The sequence below is a fragment of the Manacus vitellinus genome, unplaced genomic scaffold, assembly GCF_001715985.3.
Source record: "Manacus vitellinus isolate BGI_N305 unplaced genomic scaffold, ASM171598v3 scaffold_65_pilon, whole genome shotgun sequence".
Classification (NCBI taxonomy): Eukaryota; Metazoa; Chordata; class Aves; order Passeriformes; family Pipridae; genus Manacus; species Manacus vitellinus.
In genome coordinates, this window is record NW_021940724.1 from 2,033,708 (window position 1) to 2,054,913 (window position 21,206).

The window sequence follows — 21,206 nt, forward strand, 5'->3', positions numbered from 1 at the left end:
AGAGGACAAAGCCTCAAACTGCATCAGGGGAGGTTTAGACTGAACATTAGGAGGAAATTTTTTCACGGAAAGAGTGATTAAACACTGGAATAGGCTGCCCAGGGAGGTGGTGGAGTCCCCATCCCTGGAGGCGTTTAAGGAACGACTGGACCTGGCACTCAGTGCTCTGTGCTGGGTGACACGGTGGGGGTCAGTCACAGGTTGGACTTGATGATCCCAGAGGTTTTTTTCCAGCCTAATTGATTCTGTGATTCCCCCGCAGTGCATCCTGTCTCCCCTAGAAGAGCAGCACTCCTGCTGCCTAAATCCTGCTCCCCTGTGGCAGATGGGAACTCCTGCAGTGCCCTGTGCTCACCCTGTGCCCTGTAACCCCCTCTGTGGCTCGTTCCCTGTGCCCATATATTTAGTATCTCCAGGGAGTGCAGCCACCTACTTTTCTTGCTCTAAACTCCTTTGTGCTGAGCCTGGTTGTTCATATTCCACTGCAGGATTAAATTGTTGTGTTTTGTGGTTGTTTTTTTTAAAAATTTGTGCTGAGCTTGCCACGTTTTGGTGTTGTAATTTATTCGGTGTCTGCTGCCTCTGAGACTTTTTCCACAGGTTTAAATGCACATAATTTAAACCCACAGCAATAGCCATGTCCTGTATGTCAGGAGTTTCCCTCCCAAGTGTCTGTCACGTCTCTGGGATCAGTATCTTCCTGATGAATTTATAAGCTTTCAATGCAGGCTGTTAATCAATGTTGCTTGTAAATTAAGAAGTTAAAGTTTTGAGGTGAAGGTGCTGCAATCCAGACCTGTCAGAGGCTAAATAATCTTACAGGTTGTGCCACAGGTGACAGACCTCACGTGACATTCAGATTTCTCTTCTTCCATCCATGTCAGATGCAATATCAGACAAAATGATATATTTCATGTCATGTTCTTGATGTTACCTGCCTAATTTTTTTTATATATATATGTGTGTGAATTCTCTGTATTTGAGAAGCCTTTCAGTGTTGTGGAAATTATTGCTTAATACTACTCTGGCAAGTCTGTTTAGTATAAAAAGCATGCTCCTTTATGATGCAAAAAATAGTGAAATTTAGGAAGCTGATTGCAGTGGTTGCCTGTTTGTGTGGACAGTTTTTTAAGGTCAGCAGAAATAATAATTTGTGTTTGATTCAGAAGTCTTGAGGCCCACGTGATGCATAATGTTGAATTTCTTTGTGAACCAGTGTTTGCTGTATAACTCCTTCAAAGCCTCAAATGATTGATATCCAATGGTACAAACATAATTTTGGGAAGTTTCCAACACTTGTTAATGCTTGAACAGTTTTCATTACCTTTCAAACTCATACTTTTTAATGCAGTTATGACTATTTGCTACCAGCCAGAAAAATGTTACTACTTTAAATTTTCCCTGGCTTCGAAAGAAAATATATGTAAAAATATGGTGTACCAACATATGTAAATTAGTAGCAAATAACCTGGAAGTAGGTTTGCCGTGTCATCTGGAGTTTTTTTTCCTTTTGTCTTTCAGTTTTAAATTGAAGAGAAAATGTCACTTTACGATGACTTGGGAGTTGAGACCAGCGACTCTAAAACAGAAGGCTGGTCCAAGAATTTCAAACTGCTGCAGTCTCAGCTGCAGGTGAAGAAAGCAGCTCTCACACAAGCAAAGGTATAGTCCCTTTGTGGTTTTGCTTTATTGTTATTTATGATTATTGCATATTATTGATCGGTGCATTGTGTTTGTGACCTTAGAATACCAGCTTGGGGTAATTTTGCTGGGATTTGTCTGTGAGTTTGTAGCAAGGAACCCAGCAAAACTGAGCAGGGGAAAAGGTGAGATGTGTGTTTCTTGAAGTCTGTTAGAGAGTTTCTTGCAAAATTAAAACTGAATGAAGAGCTGATGTATGTGCTGCAAACCTCAGATCTTTTAATGAACAGAGCCAGAAGCTGATCTTCAGATTTAACTATCAAAGATAGTGAGATTAAGCTTTTTCCTTTGTTCTAAAAGTAAATAAGGGTCATGCTGTGATTGATAGTTCTCACTACTGGCTATTGGTTATTCTTGGCATTTTGCATCAGATATTTACATGCTTGCATCAGTTTATGCTGCTTTTTAAAAGGCTTTCAGTGCTAAAGTGCAAGTCATACTGCACTAGAAATTTTTACAGCAAGTATTTCCAGTGCACATGAGAAGGAGGAGTACAAGCAAATTCCTTGAGTTTAAACTCTGGCAGAACCGTTTTCTCTTTTTATTGCTGCAGTATTTCGCCCTTTTTCTTTGTGCAGTGTTGGTATTTTGGTTGAGGCAGGACACTGTGTTCTTTGTGGTGTGTAGGTTCTGTAGTGGGATTACTTAATTAAAAAAGTAGTAGCCAAATACTTAAGTAGGCACAGCATTTTTTCACTGGAATTACTCCTGATTTATGCTGGTGAAATTGAGGGCAGGATTTAGCTGATAATTGGAACAAAGTGCATGAATAAAATCCTAATGACTACTGTATCAGTGATATTCTTTGTCCATGTAACTGATGTACAGGATGTCCATAGACTAATGGAAGAATAGAAGAGGATTAGAAAACTCAGAGTTCAGAATAGATTAATAGATGTTATCAGACGATAAATGTGAAGAACAGTAGATCTTTGGAATAAAACTGAATCCCTTCTTAACAACCTGACTTGGTTTAAACTCATCTGAAGAGGTGGTCTGAATTTTTAGTGTGTGTTTCTGGTTCTAGTCTGAACCTGGGACCACTCACCTACCACTGCAAAGTATATCAAGCTGCTTTTTAGAAAACTGTTTTATCTTTTTTAGACATTTTGTGTTTTGGTGGTTTTTTTGCAGAGTCAGAGAACAAAACAAAGCACAGTCCTTGCTCCAGTGATTGACCTGAAACGAGGGAACTCATCTGATGAGAGGCAGATCGTGGACACACCACCTCATGTAGCAGCTGGGTTAAAGGTAAGGCCAAGGCAGCTAAAAAGTTAGCAAATGTTTTGAAAATGGAATTCTTTGACTGCAGTCTCTATTTTTATTTTCTCATCATCTTTCTTAGTGGTCAGAGAAGTGATTGTTTTCTGAAAATGTCTTCTTCTGCTCAGAGTTCTTTAGTTAATGAGCATTTCAATTTAATACAGACTTCCATGTGGTACAGCATGGAATTACCAAGGTTAATGTGCAGTTATAAAACAGTGTTCCTGGAGTATTTCTCCTGGACAGCTTCAAAGTACTTGGCAAGACACCAATTTGGTCAGGTAAATAATGACTAATTGTGATTGCACCAGAACTGGACCTGTAAAACAATCAACTGAAAAATAAAAGAAAAGCCACCTAACCTTTTAAAATGGATTTCTCATGGTGAGGAATGTAGAGAAACTTTCCCCCTGAAGCTTTTTCAAAGGTGATAGTTCTGAAACAGTTCTTTCAGATGAGAGGAGAACAGCCTGTGTACCTGTTCTGGTATCATATAGCAGCTGATGAAAAAGCCTGATGAGATTGTGTGGGAGGACCCTGGCAGATGGCTGCAACAGCAAGAAACTGTAAAACTTGTAGTAATGAATTAATGGGGATTAAAAAATTCTTGTCCATGAGGATTTGCTGCTGCTTTGTGTTTGGCAAGGGGAGGGGGTGATTCATGTGAGGTAATGAGAGACTGGATGGAGTGATAGTTTTAAGTAAAGCAAAGATTTCTTCTAGTCACAGTGGGATTAGGATGTTACCTGCCATTATAGGAGTCAGGAATTGGAAGTGTTTAGTTCTTGGTTTCCAACTGGATGTTGTTTTCAGATCTCAGCTGAACAAGCTCCTTTTTCCATTTTATTTTTTTTTGAAGGATCCCGTCCCTAGTGGTTTTTCTGCAGGAGATGTGTTGATTCCTCTGGCAGATGAGTATGATCCCATGTTCCCAAATGACTACGAGAAGGTGGTGAAACGCCAGAGAGAGGAACGACAGAGGCAGCGTGAGCTGGAGAGGCAAAAGGAGATTGAAGAAAGAGAAAAGTAAGGCTTTTGTGTGAACTCGTGGCGTATTGACACTCAGACACATCAGTTTGTTTAGCTTTATCCCTCCAAACGATTTCAGGGAAATTCTGAAAGGTTTAGTGAAGAACACTGTGCTTGTGCAGTGCTTTAATTAATGTTTTAATTCTCCTGCTGAAGTCACCTAACAGTGCAAAAATTATGAGAATTATCAGGTTTGCAGCCTCTTTGGCTGAAAGGTGCATATCAGGTTTCTAAACTTGACATTTCTGTGTTCTAAATTTACTTTGTTTCAATAATAGCAGCAATATTTGGGTACTTCGTGCATCATTGTCAGACTTTGACCTTGCAGGTATTTTATAGTATTAGATGTCAGTGTAACTAGAATGCAGAAAGGCATTTCAACACTCAATGATAAAAAAATCATTTCTGCTCCTAAATATTACAGACTGATTCAGGAATGCATTCAGTTTTAAAGATGTAATTAGCACAGTTTTTGAGAGTCATAGTTGCATTTCTTTTTTTTTTTGATACTCTACATTCAGTTTAAGTAAGTTAATTATGTGTTTATTACTCTTTTGTCTCTGCACAAAAAAAAATATACTTATCTTTAATTACCTTAATACCCTTTCCCTGCAGTAAGAAATCTTTCTAATCATATTAAGGAAGTTGAATGCAGATTCAGTGTCTGATTGAAATAAGTGGTAAAATATCTTCAGGCAGAAGATTATCTTTGCTTAATTTAAGTGAAATTAATAAACCATCTTCGTCACAGTACAAAGTTGGTGGAATTACAGATCTGTTGCCCTGTTTAGATTGTGGAAATTAATATTTCTAGTCATTTGGACTTCTCTGTCTTCTCTTTATTATATGTTCATTGTTCTGATGGAGGAGGAAGCCTAAGGCTCTATCCCATTGGCATGCAAAACCTCAGAAATCTTGGATGTCATTCCCACAGCTTCAGCACTGATTGCTCTGTAGTCATGTTTGTACTTGTGTGTAGGCCAAGAGTCTTTATACATAACATTAGAGAAAGGAAGTGAAAAATGCATAATGCATTCTGACTTCAGATTGGGGAAGCAATCTCAGCCAAACCTGCATCAGATGTTGCTTTGGGACCACAGGCTGTACATTTGTTTTGCATTCACAGGGTAGAGATCCATAAATTTTGTGTGGTTCCACAGTATAGCTGTTTTTAGCATTCTGTAGCACAGTTCTGATGGCTGTGCTAGGAGTGAGATCTGATTTATGCAGCAAGCTATGCTCTTAACTTTTGGGAAAAAATACTTTTCCTTTTTCTTCTGAAATATTAAAATGAGTGATTTCATGGTCACATTAGATAACAGTTGAAGTGCAAATAATTCTTGAAGAATTCCTCACTTAATGTTAGAAGTTATGCCTGAATCTTACTTTAATTGCCAAGGATGTTTAGGCATGATGATTTTTTTAATTGAGTAAATGATATGACTCTGTATAGCCTGTGGTGGAGAATTTATAAGGGATTCTGTCCAGAGCAGGGTGATTAATTAATGTCTGTAGTCATTTAGTTAACTCTACTCTCTTTGAACTAGATTTATTCAGGTGCTTCCTTCTTTCCATACATTCTTCCTGACTGACTTGTAAGTGGAAAACAATCTTGCTTTAGATCCGTCTTATGTTTTACTAAAAATGCCCCATGAGGATAAAAGCAGAGAAACAAATAATAGAGGTGTTTACTTACACCTTCATAGGAAACATGGTAAAATGCCAGTTGGAGTGGGGCAGAATAATTCACACTTCAAAGGTGGGATCACAAATTAAGGCACAGAGTTAACTTTGATGGTTTCTTATCCTAACTTACTGTGTCTCCTAGAAGACGTAAAGACAGACATGAAGCCAGTGGGTTTTCCAGAAGACCAGATCCAGATTCTGATGAAGATGAAGATTATGAAAGGGAGAGACGGAAAAGGAGTAAGGGAACTGCTTGTGGTTTTGATGGGGAGACAGGGGAGGAGGAAAAAGAGGGGTGGGGGAATGCACAATCTCATTCCTGTTTCATGGATTCTGTGTTTCTTTTCCTCAGATGAGTCCACAGTTGTTTCTGAGCCTTTAGAATAAACCTGGCATTTTGTTACAGCATTACTGTTGTAATGCAGAAAACTGATTTTTTTTCTTCCATGGAGGCAGGTGGCAGCTCAATTATTTGTGAAAATACCTCTTTTTACCTTAGTTTGTAGATACCTGTGTTAAGTTTCTGCATGGTGTAGGTTCCAGGAGAGGAGTGAGCCAGGAGATAAAATCAGGCTACGAGAATCACTGTTGAGTTTTCAGCTCATCATTCCTGCTTTTGTTACTTCAGTGCCCTCAGAGCCAGTCAGATGATGTGGATCAGGGTGGTGAAATATGTCTTGCATAAACAAAATTAAGCTTTGTTGTCTTTCAGCAGCAAAGTTGCAGTCAATAATTCATGTCTGTTGTGATGTCATCCAAATTTGTTGCCTTCCTTTTTGCTCATAGGTATGGGAGGAGCTGCCATTGCACCACCCACTTCTCTGGTTGAGAAAGACAAAGAACGTGAGTACTACAAAATCCTCCTCTCAACCCAGCAGTGTTTATTTCTCACTCAGCATGCTATTCAGTTGAGTCTTCCTGCCTTTCCCAGAGGATTCTTTGTGGCAGCAGGACTTGTACTAGTTCTTTGTTGATGGGGGGAAGCTGTGGGGAACCTGTGATGCTGCTGTGCTTCACATCTCTGTTCTGAAGGACTCTTTCTGTGTTGCTGGAGAAGTGGTTTGGCGCAGTGGAGTGTTATAACCATGTTCAGTTACTTCTGATGTGGGAAAAGAAATGTCACAGGCAGGTTTCTCTGGGTAGACTAGAAGCCTCCACAGCGTGGAGAGGGAATTTTTCTGTTGCCCTTTGCTTTAGGAAGTACTTTGTGAGTATCTTTTCTGAAGGGATTATGCACTACAGACAGAATTTTGTAATTTTTTCAGGGGTACAGTTCAGCTGGAGAGATGTGTGTGCACTGATGTTTCTTTCCCTCAGTGAAGATCACAGTTGTCCACGAGGTGGCATCATCTTGCCATAGGAACAAAACCATTCCCTTTTTTTTTTCCCCGTGTCTAACTGTTGTGTACTTTAAAATTAAAATAATTAGCAGTATGTTGTCTACTCTAAAAAATAATAAGAAAAAAGAATCCTAGGCGCACAAACTTTCCTTTGGGAGTCCTCAGTTTATTTATGAGAAGACTGGAATGTAAAAAAAAAATTCCAGAGCTTAAGTGAGTAATATAACAGTGAAGGCATTTGACATGTGTAAACATTAAAAACAGAAAGAGAATGTTTTGAGTAAATAATTAAGAGCAATTGAGTGAAAAGTAAATATAGGCTGGAAATGGTACAAATATCCTGAGGGGGAGAGCTTTTAAAATGTGACATGATCCCACAAGGAAACCTTTGTATGGCTTCTTACTTGATGCTTAAATCTAGGCTGGAAAAACAAGGGAAAATATTGCTGTAGCAGAAATCCAAAAGTCCAATCCATTTGCTACTCAAATAGGATTTTTTTTCTTCATATGACATCCCCAAACTTCACATCTGACCTTTTATTTGACAAGATCCAAGAACTCGTTCCCAAGAAAATATTCTAAAATGAAGTCAGTCTCATAGAAGTCCAAAAGACTTTTCAGAAGTGTTTCTGCGTATTTTCTTTGGTGTTCTGTAACCTGTTTTTTTACATTTTTCCATTAGACCTGTCAGTGGAAGGTAGTTTAGCAATCTGACCAGTATGGCTGAGATATCCAGGTATATCTCCATACCCCAGGAAGAGTTGCAGTTCAGAAATTCTCAGTGAGATGAGTTGCATTCATTCTTTTTAATAGACTGGTTTCTCTTCTGTGTAAATGTAAAGTGTATTTTTGCTCACAGTCTTTGGGCCTGGAGCTGTGTACGTTGATCCAGTTTTGTTGTAATTCTGTTCCTCATGAGTGGACCTTCTCAGTTTTGCTTGACCTCTGCCTGGATAAACTCATTGTAGTCCAGGTGGCCTCTTAATGTTTTTTTTTTCTCCATTTAATAAGAGTTTAATAAATACATTTTAGAGTTGTGGGTATCTATATCCATAGGAAGATCCACAATAACTCAAATCTTGTTTCTGAGAGTGAGAGAGAGGTGACAGGATGTTAAAACAGCACATGCAAAGGAAACATTCTTCTGATTTGGATTTATGTGGAAGGCTTTTATTTATAGTTTGTTGGGATTTTATTGAAAAAGCAAATTGTTTTTTTTTCTTCAGCTGTAGCATCATTCCCATATGAAGAGGAGTCCAGACCTCGGGCACCATCTTCCAAAGCAGCAATTCCTCCTCCAGTGTATGATGAGCCAGAGAGGCCTCGTTCCCCCACAGGACCCAGCAACTCCTTCCTTGCTAACATGGGGTAAATGACTGACTGCTGCACATTTTGTGGAAAAAGGCATTGGAAGGTGGTGGAAACCAAAAGCTAAAATAGTTTGTCAGTGGAGAAGAACATAGCCCATGTATGTATGTGGTTACTCTGAGTGCAGAGAGTCCAAACTGGCAGGATACAGAAGAAAACAGTGGATTAACTGGATTGAGGGAAACACATCTGAGGTGGTTGCACTCCAGGCTGTGTTTTTAGTGAGTTCTGAAACCACATTCCAGTTTAAAGTGTTTATGGCCTGTACAAGCCAAGTTAATGGAGTATACAGGAAAACACAGGTGGTATGTTAGTTCCTCTAGATTTCTTATTCAGCTTTGTCTTAAATTTGCTGCATACCAGTGGGCAAATCATTTCAGCTCTGCTTTGTTTGTTCAGAAATTCAGAGCATGTTTGCCTGAATGTATCAGCTGTGGCTGCAAACCTGCCCATTTACTTTTCTGCCTTGTGTGTAAGACTTGTGTTCCTACTGTGGCAACAAAGTGAAGATGAATCTATAGTTAAAAACAACTTAGAGACCTCAGTTTTGAGTTTGTTTTTCTTCTAATTGTCCAAAAAAAGGATAACCAAACTTGGTACTGTTGGACCAGTTTGTTTGTCATTACCACCTCTAGTTAGCAGTACCCTGGGACCTTCACTTTACTGAAGGAAGGGCTAAAAATCTGACCTAACCTGACCACACAATTGTCTGTTTATTCAATGACTTAGTGTTTTAATCTTTCAGCATTACACAGCCAGACTTCTTGACCTTTTTTAATGTGTGTTTCAGGTACTATGCTTAGGAAATAGTCATGTAGTCACTGATCCTGCATTTCCTCTATTATCTTGTTTGCCCATTGATAAAATGGGGGTGACTGAGCATAGAATATTTACTGTGGTTTAAACTAGTACACCATGACATGTTTTTTGTGTCTGGACCTGTCAAGCTGTGGTCACCAAAGAAATGTCGACACCTGTGGGTATGTTTTCATTCTAACTGTTCCTTCACTAGGAATTTCAAAACCTGTCAGTGGAGGTGCTTTTTGTAAGGTACTTACAAAAATGTACCTTTAAATAGCTTGGGGACGTTGCTGCCTCAGGATGCTCTGGAAAATTCAGAAAAATTAGACATGTTTAAATTAATACTGAGGATATCCAGATTTGTCATAGGAAGGGCTAGTAAGGTCTTGTCCTCTGGAGCTTACACCAACTTGGAACTAATAGATAATAGGTTGTAAATTGTAGAAGCTCTTGTGTTTTCTGTCTCTGTGTAAGGAGATTTTAGGAGGTAGAATATTTGAGCTCTTGGGAGTAATGCAGTGCTAATGTTTTGTGGAAAAAACCTTTACTAACTGATGTTTTTTCTCTTTGCAGGGGGACAGTAGCTCACAAAATCATGCAGAAGTATGGTTTCAGAGAGGGCCAGGGGCTGGGAAAGCATGAACAGGGGCTCAGCACAGCACTGTCAGTAGAGAAAACAAGCAAGAGGGGTGGCAAGATCATCGTTGGCGAGTCTACAGAGAAAGGTAATTGTGTCCTACAACAAGTCTGAGAAATGAAGCTCCTGGATTTTTTTTTTACCATCTGTCCTTGGAGAAAATACTGGAGTTGGAAGAATGGCTCGTATTCATTCTTGTGGAAATTATCTTCTTTATCTTGTAAAGTCCTGTAAACGTTTTTTAGCTCGGCCTGCCCACAGCACCTCTGCCTGAGCACAAGTGTTGGAAGTCAGGAGAGCTGATTTTTAGTTCTTAGGGAATCTGAAGCAATTCTGAACTTAGGAATTGTTTCCCCCAAAGAAGCAGTATGTTGTCAGTACATTGTCAGTGTTCTAACTTAATTCACATAACTAGAATTGATTTTTCTGCTTATTGTCCTTCCAAGTAGCTACAAGTTGTGAATAACTGTTCCCCTACAATATGAAACTACATTTTTTGGCTTTTATTCCATTTTTCAATCAATAAGATTCTGATAAAAGTCCCCAATTGAGCTTTAATCTTATCTTACCCACGATTCACTGTTCTGTCTTTGTAACAGAAACAGGCAAGAAAGCAGATTCCAACCCATTGACCGAGATACTGAAATGCCCAACTAAAGTGGTCTTACTAAGGGTAAGTTGGGAGTCAGAGAACATGTGTTGATGTTGAAATGTTAAAACTTATGTTCCTCTTACAAGACTCTGCATAGTTCAGAGGTTCTGGCCTGCACAGATGTGGTGCTTTGTGTTCTGGAGAAAATATGTGTATTCCTGAGATAAGTATTTCAAATCAACACTGCTTTAAATTGTACAGTTCCCCTCTCTCCTCCTGTGGCTCTTGAGCTTTTAAAGCATCCATGGTCACAGTTCACAGGGCGTCTCTAATTTATCTACACAACCATCTGCACAGACTCCACCCAGTAACTTGGGTTTATTCTTTTAACTTTCAGAACATGGTGGGTGCTGGGGAGGTGGATGAAGATCTTGAAGCTGAAACGAAGGAGGAATGCGAGAAATATGGCAAGGTTGGCAAATGTGTCATCTTTGAGGTAAGAGAGGATCTTTTTGGCTGCTCTGAAAGTAAAACTGAGCCCTTGTCCCTCACAACTGGTGTGTTACTGCCTAAGAGAAGGGACATAGATAAAAGATCTCTCAGGGTGCTTCACTGTGTTGGGATTCTGGATTTTACATATCTGTAAGATACAAACTTTCAGTTCAGAATCTGGGCCAAAATCTCAGGGTACTGTGATTTTAGAACCTTTTTATTTTGTTCCCTTCACTACTTTTGTGAAGAACAGCACTTTAAAACAGTGGGCTTGCTATTGTTCTAATCACTTCTGTTTTGGGGCTTTTGTTTTGTTTCAGATCCCTGGTGCCCCTGATGATGAAGCTGTAAGAATATTTTTAGAGTTTGAACGGGTTGAATCTGCCATCAAAGGTGGGATCCTAAATTGTGTCCTGTGACCCTCAGAGTTACCTTTTGTAGAGAGATTAAACAGTCTCACTGATTAGACTGTTCAGTTAAAGAGATGTTTACTTCATTGAATTGCTGCTTGCTGACGTGCTCTTGGTTTCAATTCCAGCTGTTGTGGATCTAAATGGAAGGTATTTTGGAGGCAGAGTCGTGAAGGCTTGTTTCTACAACCTGGACAAGTTCAGAGTGCTGGATCTGGCGGAGCAAGTTTGATTTTAAAAATCTGGCTCGAGGTGTCACTGTTTTGGCAATCACGTTTTCAGCAGTAGGCTGGGAATGAAGAAGAGAAAAGTAGCTTTCCCAGCAAACTGGAAACAAGCCTCATTGAATGGATTTTTCACATTCGTTGTGACCTATGTTTTTTTGTAATATAAAACCCTTTGAAAGATTCACATCTGTGTGGTTTTGACTGGCACATTTCTGCTTATTGCTCTGGGGATCCTGGGGTTTGTTGCGCTTTCAGATGACTTTGTTCTTTTGAAAACCCTCTGCTGAGGAGATGCTTTGTCTGTATTCCTGCTTTCCTTGTTCTGGTGCTTCATCATGGAGTCCCTGTGCTGCATCCACGATAAGTGGGAAGCTTTGGACAAGGACTACGTGCTGTGATGCTTCTCTCCCCTGGTGGTATCTCCTAGAGTTAGAGCCTTGCTCTCCTAAGTCCTCATCTCTGCACACCAGTGATTTGGGCTCGTTGGACAGTTGGCAGTTAGTTTGTTCTCCTGACTCCAGGACAATACTTTCTATGCCAGGATGGAGACTAAAGCAACAAGGAATGAGTTTGTCTGTCTTCCCAGATCCAAAGAAAATCCATGTTTAAAAGGAAGGAGGAAGGAATTTAATGGACTGTTGGCGGGAGCTCTGTGCTGTCAGGCAGTCTGTGCTAGAAATACCCAGGCATAACTGATTACAGGCCCTTAGTGAAATGCTGTAGGTAGAACTGAGGGACATTCCTGTATCTGGCCAGGCATCAAATTCTCACTTCCTCCAACATCACACGTAGGTAACTAACTTTGTTTAATCATTTCAAACCTGGCATTTGCTCTCTCTGTGTATATTTCTATATTTGAGGTCAAATACCATCAGGCTTAGGCCTCTTTTTTTTTTTTCTTTTTTTTCTTGAGTGCCTGTGGAAGTTTTCAAAGTAGGAGGCCATGGAGGGAAGTTCTCGTGTGAAAATCTGAAGAGTTGATAAACTGAACTACTTAACACTACAACTCTTTTATTTTTAACTAAATGTAAAATACTACACAGCTCTCGGGTTTTATGTTTGCTTTTCTTTTGGGAACAGCATGTGACAAAGAGTTGGCAAGAGGTGGCTCTGCAATGGTGGCAGCTGTCTCTCTGCCCCCTTGCACCCAGAATTGTGCAGATGCTGAAATTATTGTGAGCTCTGAAGGCAATTTAGCTGTTTGAAAGCTGATGCTGGATGTCTTCTTCCTGTTACATTCATGTATTGGGGGGAGGGTGTATAGACCTTTAGTTCAACGCTGTGAATATCTCCAGTTGCTGCCCTTTTATGAAGTTTTGGCTGCAGATCTCTATGACAAACCCTTGGTCTTGTGTTTGGCTTATTTTGTCCGCTTGTGTTCCACCAACCTCTGTACAAACACTCGCTTGTAAAACAGAATTTTTAAAAAAAGCCTTGTATTTTACCCTACTGTGTGTTGGCTTCCTTACTCTGCTCTCTTGCTGCACAAGGCCTGCCCACAGAGTCAGACCTTAATCCACCCCAAGGAACCCTCATGAACAGAGGTGAGGAACAGGCCTGACTAACACCAAAACCACAGGACTTGGGGCAGTAAGAGATTCTACTGCTCTTAGTTTTCTCTTTGACCTTGAGCAACACTTTAAGGCCTTTGCTGCTCTGTAGTAAAACAAAGAGATTGGCCTGATATGAATTAGCATAGATTTGCTTATAGGAGTCAGATAATTTGAGTGGCTGCTGTAAAGAATTAAGCAGTCATAGCAGATTTAGTATGATCTGAACTTGGCTTGAAATACAACTTGGCTTCAAGCAACGTGATTTATTTATGGCTCTTACTTCAGCACATACCTTTGGGTGACTGGCTGTAAGCATTTCCTGAGGTGCACACACTAATTTTTGTGTCTTTAACCAGCTGTTCTGCTGTTTAATACCAGCTTTTGAGCTTCCAGTCTGATAACTTGGAGGTTTTCCATTTGCTGAGAATCACTTTATCGGCAACTTTTGAATCATTTTGTTCCAAAAATCCTTATTGTGGTTGAAGACAAGGGTAACATTTATCCATGAAAACGTAAGGGAGAGGGTTTGTTCATTTAGTGTTTTGTGTAGGAGACTGATGCTATAAATGAGATATTTTTTCTGTACAATAGGGTCACTGAAGCATCACAAGCAAACCTACTAAAGTGGTAGCAGAGCTACAAACCTGAGTTTCATCTCTGTGGTGGGTGCTTTACAAAGACATGGCACTGGAGCCAGGTGGCCTTGGGGTGCTGCCACAGCCAATAGTGCACAGGTGTGGAGACCTGCAAAGGGTCAGACACACTGACTGAGCTTGGTCATGTCTCACTCATCACTGATAATCTCCTTGGTAGGAAGCATTTTTTTGCAAATGTACATTCTCCCTGTTCTTCAACACTGTCATCGTGTTGGCTCACACTTCCTCAGACATGGCTGTATCTTGCATGCCTTGAAAAATTTGCTTCTGAATTTATTTCTCTGCTGGAGAATTTGGGCTCCTCTGGAATCTTGTTACTGACTTCTATTTCTAGTAGTTTCTCATATGACTTTTTATCTAACACCTCCAGCTTTCCCTGCTTATACATCCATTTTTCTCCTCTGTGATTCATCAGTGCCCTTTCAAAAGGCTCAGCAGCACTTAATTTGGAGTTCTTTGCAGCCACCAAGTTTTGCTTGGTTGCTTGTCTTTGCATTCTGGAAATTGTGCAGCCACCTCTTTCTGTAAGGTACATGCTGGTGACTCTGGTCTTAAGCAATAAGATTTTTGTTTCCTCTTTTTGTGTGGTGCCTTAGAAGGTTCTGATTTTACAGGAAATGAAGAGGGTGATGGGCCATTAAGAGCATTTGCCTTATTGGCACTGCAGGATTGGTTATTCTATTTCAGCTGAAGCGTTGGATGTCTTTCAGGTACGATTTACTAAAGTTAAGCTTTAATTCCATGTTTTAAGTGCCTCTGCAAGTGCTGTGATTCTCTGTGTGCTGAATAATGTGCTGAATAACTGCACCTTCTCTCGGGCTAAGTACGAACTGTTCATTGCTTCTGGGAATCTGGATCAGATGTCTACTTGGAGAGGTTTGACAGTGTCCTGAAGGGAACAAGAAGCTGACAGGGACGTGTAGGACGTGTGAGCCCGGGGCTGAATGAGGTGCTTGGTGCATTAGCAATGCTGAGGTCTTAAGAGCATAGTGGCATCACCCTTTGCTGCCTTGTTCTCTTCCTAATTGAGAACATTGGGTGCTATTTTAACAGCAGAGATTTAGTGACTTCATTGCTTCCCTAATTGTTACAACCCCAAGGTGTTCCTGAGCAGTAGCAGCTATTTCAGAGCCCATCATTTAGCACACAGGTTATGATTTATTGTACTATGTGCTTAGCCTAAGTTGAATTTCTGTTGGTTTATCACTTGCCTCCTCCATGTCAGACTAAAATATGATGAGCTGGAGGTCACAGGGAACGTTTTTAACACTACTGTCAAAATCTAAGCTTGCTTTGCCACTGTTATGTGAAAGGTGAGAGCTGTTGCCCCAAAGAACTTGCTGTTTGAACACAGAGGGAGGTACAGGGAGTGTCTTGCCCAAGAACATGCAGAAGGTGGTTTGGAGAGTTGGGATTACACCCTCTTACCCTGTACTTGCAACTATGCAGCCAAAAACCACATTCCTTGTGGTGCTGCTTTTTATTTTGGCAACAGAAAATGGCAAGTTCTCTTATCCTTGAACTTTAGATTCTAAAGCAAATTCAGGAGGATTTGTAATTTGTGTGCTGCAGTCTGGGTAAGTGCTTGCTTTAGGAGGGGTTTATCTGAAACCAAGCTCCTGTGGTAGGTTTGAGTGTGTCAGGAGAAAATAAGCATTTTAACCCCACATAGTTTTCTTAAAGGTAGGAGGACAAACATGGAAGGTTTCAAAGAGGTTCTTAAACCTCTCAGATCTTTCTTGCTCCACAAGCAGAAGTCTAATAAGGGAGTGAGTACTTTGTCCTTATAACACTTGGTGCAAGAGGCCCTGAGCAAGACTCAGACCATCCTGAGTTGCTTTAAATCAAATCCCATGTTCGTGCCTGGGGTTGTTCCTCCCCAGGTACAGGACTTGGCCCTTCTGGTTGAGCTCCATGATGCTCCTACCAGCTTCTTCCCAACCTCTCCAGGCACCTTTGGGTGGCAGCAGGACCCTCTGGAGTATCTGCCATTCCTCCTAGTTTGGTGTGATCTGCCAGCACGCTGGGGGCACACTCTGCCCCATCATCCAGATAATTAGTGACAGTGTCTGCCAAGCCAGTCATTTCATCCTAGAAGGTTATCAGGTTGGTCATGCACAGCTTCCCCTCAGTGAATTCATGCTGGCTGCTGCTAATGATCTTCTTGTCCTTCATAAAAAACAATGTTCAGGATTAGCTACTCCAGAATTGTAGAAATGAGTTAAAATTCTCTGTTCCTTTTCCCAATAAAGCAGGAGCTGCTTGTGATTGTGGAGGACTTACTATGTTTCTTACAAGCACTTTCTGTACCAATAACTGCAGTACAGTGTGGTAATGGTTGAGTCCTTAGGAGAATTCCTGCCCTTAGTTGTCCTTAAAGAGGAGTAGGGGTTGACTCTGTTGGCAGTGTGTGCTGTCTGTTAATTTGCTGTTGCTGAGGAGGGAAAGATACAGCCAGGAGATCTGTCTTTCAGCTATGCTGATTTGTGGAGAGGTGGCTTTTCATACATGGATTTGAGATTAGTGCCTGGGCTTGGGAATTTTTTTTGATGTGTCCTGTAGACAGGACTTCTAATAAAGGACTTCCCTCTTGCCCTGTGATGCTGTGATTTTATTCAAGCTGCAAGGCAGTTAAAGAGCAATCCCGGTGCCTTTATCATCCCATCAGTTTGGTTTATCCTCACACACCACCACTGGCTTCTGGTTACAGCTGTAGAAGGGGTTTGCAAAGCCCAGTTGGAGATGGTCAGGCAGCTCCTGGCAGGACACATGACCCTTGACTGTTTGTTTAATATGTGAACCTCATCTCTGTCCCACTTTGGCCTAAAACTGCATTTCAAGTGTTTTTCACCTGTGATGTAGTTTAGTGGATAAATTCACCTGCTTTGTCTTGTTCTGACTCATAAAGTCATTGAATGGTTTGGATTGTAAGGGACCTTAAGGATCATCTTGTTCCAAGCCCTGCCCTGGGCAAAACCACCTTCCACTAGACCAGGTTGCTGAAAAATGGACATTTTCCTCAAAGGACTTTAATGACATTTCCTGCCTCAGAAAGGATTTTTTAAGGATGCAAAACTTGGCAATTATATGAGTTGCTCACAACACCAGCCAGCTCCAGAGCCTTTAACCCCTGGGCAGCCCTAGATGTAATGATAGATACTCATGCCTTGTGTCAGGAGCAAAGGATCCTCCTCCTCACCAAAGGATCTATGAACTCTGAAACTTTTTCTAAATGAGTGCTTAGGTTGCTAAGGTTGCCTTTCTTTTTCAGCAGGTCAGTGGGATAGATGTGCCCACTTGCCTTGAATGCCCAGCATGATTTTACCTCCTTTTTACTGCAAAAATACTTTTGAGTCCAGTTAGTGGCAAGGAGAAAAAAATTACTGGAAAGTCTGCAGGACTTATAACTGCTGGAATGAAAGCTGGGCAAACACAAATTCTTCCACTTATGTTCCTCAAGAGAGAAAAATGGATGATAAAATCCCTGTCTGTGTGCCTGTGTTTGGTAACTTACCCAGAGTTGTGCAGTAGCTGGCAGTAAATACAAATGTGATCCCACTGTGAGCTGTGCTCCTTTCGGGATCTTGCTGTCTGTCTGTGTCAGGCAGGGCTGGGTCTTGCTCGTGGCTTTCTGTGCACGGGTGCAAACACAGCTTTCCATTTCAGTGAGCAAAGTCCTGCTTGAATGGGGGGGGAAGTGGGCACTGAGATGGAAAAGCTGCAGTGGAAGAACACACATGAAAGCCAAAGGAAACATTGCATTAATTGGAGAAGGGATAGCCTGTATACTCCTGCAGATGTTTCCTCTCTTACCTGCTTTCTCTGATTTCTGATCCCTGCAGAGCTCATAATTGCAGCTTTATGGCTTTTCCTTTCTTTTCCTTTTCTTTTTAGCATCAGGAAATGGGGAAATCCCAAAGCACGAGGATTTGTGCTGCGTTTCATTGTAGTTAGTATAGAAATGTAAGAGCACAGCCTTATGTCTTATGTCCAAACAGTGTTACCACTCCCCAGACTCTCAGCCCTGTACCTGTGGGCAGCAGGGGACAGGGGACCACTGTTCTGCTCCCACTGGGCTGTGCAGGACATCCCACTGCCCTGCTTGGGCAGCCTGAAGGCTGGTGCTCCTCCCCATCTCCCACAAGTTGTATCCCATGCTTGAAGCCCAAGACAACGTCAGCTGTATGGAAAAAAAGATCTTTCCCAGGAAGATGCCGAACCATTTCCTTTCTTCTCTCCTGATTCTTATTCCTCCCCTAGGAAGAATGTGGGGGGTTTTGCCAAAGCATTTTTTAAGCATCTTTGCCACTTCATACCCCTGAGTTGTTTTCCCTCTCCCAGTCTCTGAGGTGTGATCTCTGGCCTCCATTTGGGAGCTTGCAGCAAGTCAACAGCTCAGGAATCCATGTGGTTCTGCCAAGACAAAGGCCTTCATCTCATCATGGATTTCTCCACCTTTTGCCCCAGGCAGAAAGCTGGGCAGCATTTTTGGACTTCAGTGCTTTGAACTTGTAAAACTTGTATAGCAACTGTGAACCAAAACTCAAATGATACTCTAGCAAAACACACCAGGCTCTTCCAGCACCTGCTCCTCTTGGGAGGATGGGAAGGGAAAACTGGTGGGGATTTGTGTTTTTCTGCTTTGGGAGAGTGCTGGGTTTGTGCAGTTGTAGTGATGGAGAGTAATCACTGGGAGAGGATATGGGCTGGAGCAATTCCCAGTAACTTGTCTTCCCTCTTTGTAGGAGGGGGTGATGCACTTGCCCAGCAAAATTTAAAGACTTAAAGCAAAATTTAAAAGTGGGATTTGAGGATTTGCTTCAAGCACAAATTTCAGAGGAAGACCCAGGATTGTGCAGCCAGCCCTTCTCCCTGCACCACACCAGTTACAGCTCTGCACATTGTCCCACATAACAGTAGCATCCACAGGTGCTGTCCCAGAAGTATCATGTTCTCCTGCAGGGGCTCAGCTCTCCAAAGGAAGTCAGGAATTAACAGCTAATAGGGAAATCAAGTAAGTTTTGAAAATATCTTCAGCTATCACAGTGCTAGTCATGTATTTCCTGCCCTTTCTTCACTTGGATTTCTACCTGATCATTTAGAAGTGTTTCACTTCGATTTATCTCTATCCAGTGTGTTGATTTATTCATGGGCAAAAGCCTGATGGTTTCTGTTTTTTCTGCAGTGTTGGGGAATACAAAAGCCTGGAAACTTGAGGCTACTATCAGCTTTTATATTAAAAAGTAATGATGTTGGCATCATAAAATCAATACTTACTTTTTCTTTTTTCTGATTAAAAAAAATGGGGGGGGGTTAACTCCATGGCAAGGAGCAAGCCTGGAGTGTGTGAAGTAAAATTGATTATTTGTTGCTCTGGATGCATCAGAAGAAGAATGCAGATGTTTCTCCAAATGTGACATTTCCTCTTCAGTGCCAGGTTGGGTATGTGGTAGCAGTTCAAAGCCATGGAAATCAATGGAGAAGGGAGAGTGAGTTTCCTGCATGGGAAGAGCAAAATCACGTTAGAAACCTGCTGGAGCTGGCAGCTGTAGAAAAGCCATGAGGGTTTGTACCTGACAGCTGCAGTAACTACTGCCTGCAGACCACTCCTGGGAAATGCTGTCCCGTTCCTTCTTCCTCTCCAAAACCCAAAAGCTGATAACTGTGCAAAACAGGAGACCAGGATCTGGAGCTGTGCAAGGCATCAAGAACACCTGGTCACAGAATCATAGAATGGTTTGGGCTGGATGATGATCTTAAAGATCATCCAGTTCCAACCCCCTGCCATGGGCAGAGACACCTTCCACTACAGTAGGTTGCTCCAAGCCCTGTCCACCCTGGCTTTCAACACTTCCAGGGATGAGGCATCCACAGCTTCTCTGGGCAACCTGTGCCAGTGTCTCACCTCAGAGTGAAGAATTTCTTCCTAATCTGCAATCTAACCTTGTCCTCTGTCAGTTTAAAGCCATTCCCCCTTGTCCTAAGTCTTTGACCTGTATCTTTCTAATCTAATCTCGTCCCCACACCTTTATAGAGCACTTAATCTTTGAGATATGAAGAGGACAGCTCTAATACCAGAGGTTAATAAAAGTAATCTCTCAAGGTCAGGTTTTAGTGGCTGGGGGGGGAGGTTGGCTGCAAAGTCTCCAAAAGCTTATTGTTCCCAGTCCCTGCTGCATATTAAGCCCTGATGACCTGGTTGTGCTGCCTGTTCTCCCAGCAGAAACAGCATTTCCATTGCCAGTGAGAGACCATGAGCCTCTCTGCAACTTTCTCTTCTGCTGAATTTGCAAGGCTGAAGAATCAGGTTGGTGATCAACATGTGGGGAGAGCTCGCTGTGGGAAAGGGAGCTGGGTACCATGCACAGAATTACACAGAATCACCTGGGTTGGAAAAGACCTCTGAGATCATCGAGTCCAACCTATGACCTAACACCTCCTTGTCAGCCAGGTGTCTCTGGCTGCTGCAGCTTGGGAAAATTAGCAAACACCTTGGGCATGGGCTGGAAACGGAAGCGTGATTGTCAGTGCCCGGTCACTGAAGTGCCACCTTGGAGGCTGGCTTAGGCACAAGAGCAGCTCTCAGCCTGCTCGAGCACCCAAACATCCTATAAAAGGACAAAATAGGATTATGCAAGGCAGATCAATCAATGTAAGCACGTCTCCTGACATACCCAGAGCCAGCAATTACGAGCGCCCTTGTCTTTCTTGGGTTTGTGCCACACAAGCCATTCAAGATGTTATAAATATTTCAAAGGAGCTGTTTGCATTCTTATTTGCTTGTAGAGTACAACTCCTGTATTGAAGGAGATCCCCGTGACTGATTCTCAGCTGAAATGACTGCGTGGCTCCAGCTCAGGAAAAGCACTGACATTCCTGTCTCCCAGACTGCTCCCACCCATTATCTAACTGACTGGAAAGGGAGGAGAGTGGATACCGATTTCCTGGCTGGGCAATCACTGATATAAAGATCAATTATTCCCTGTATGGGTAAGGATATCTCAGCTTCCCTCAGGTATGTGCAGAAATGCTGAGCAGCTGAGCTCATCTCTGTGCCCCTCCATACAAAGCCTGGTTGTGCATCCCTATGGATCTGGTGCAGGGTGGGGAAGGCCAATCCAGTCTCCATCTCCATCTTGGCCAAGGAGGGTTTTTCTGGGGTTGAGGATGAAGCTGAGGGCTGCAGTCACTGCATCTCAGCTGGAGCTCCTCTGCTCTGGAGCCAGGCTGGGAGAGCTGGGGTTGCTCACTTGGAAAAGAGAAGGCTCCAGGGAGACCTTAGAGCCCCTTCCAGTGCCTAAAATGGCTCCAGAAGAGCTGGAGAGGGACTCTGGACAAGGGATGGAGGGACAGGACAAGGGGGAATGGCTTCAAACTGCCAGAGGGCAGGGTTAGATGGAATATTGGGAAGAAATTCTTCCTTGTGAGGGTGGTGAGACACTGGCACAGGT

The 21,206-nt window shown here is 42.0% G+C and overlaps 1 protein-coding gene across 2 annotated transcripts; it reads left to right on the plus strand.

Annotated features, from left to right (window-relative positions):
* Positions 1-1,526: 1,526 nt before the first annotated feature.
* On the plus strand, positions 1,527-12,990 carry RBM17 (RNA binding motif protein 17). Of its 2 annotated transcripts, none has more exons than XM_029963955.1 (11): positions 1,527-1,662; positions 2,836-2,952; positions 3,824-3,990; positions 5,822-5,919; positions 6,466-6,522; positions 8,246-8,387; positions 9,762-9,913; positions 10,425-10,498; positions 10,815-10,913; positions 11,230-11,302; positions 11,448-12,990. In XM_029963955.1, exons 1-11 carry the CDS (start codon positions 1,540-1,542, stop codon positions 11,549-11,551), a joined length of 1,206 nt encoding a protein of 401 aa, XP_029819815.1. In that variant the 5' UTR covers positions 1,527-1,539; the 3' UTR covers positions 11,552-12,990. The 2 variants fall into 2 exon arrangements, with proteins under 2 accessions (XP_029819815.1, XP_029819816.1); XM_029963956.1 differs by having other exon boundaries at positions 5,825-5,919.
* Positions 12,991-21,206: the final 8,216 nt, after the last annotated feature.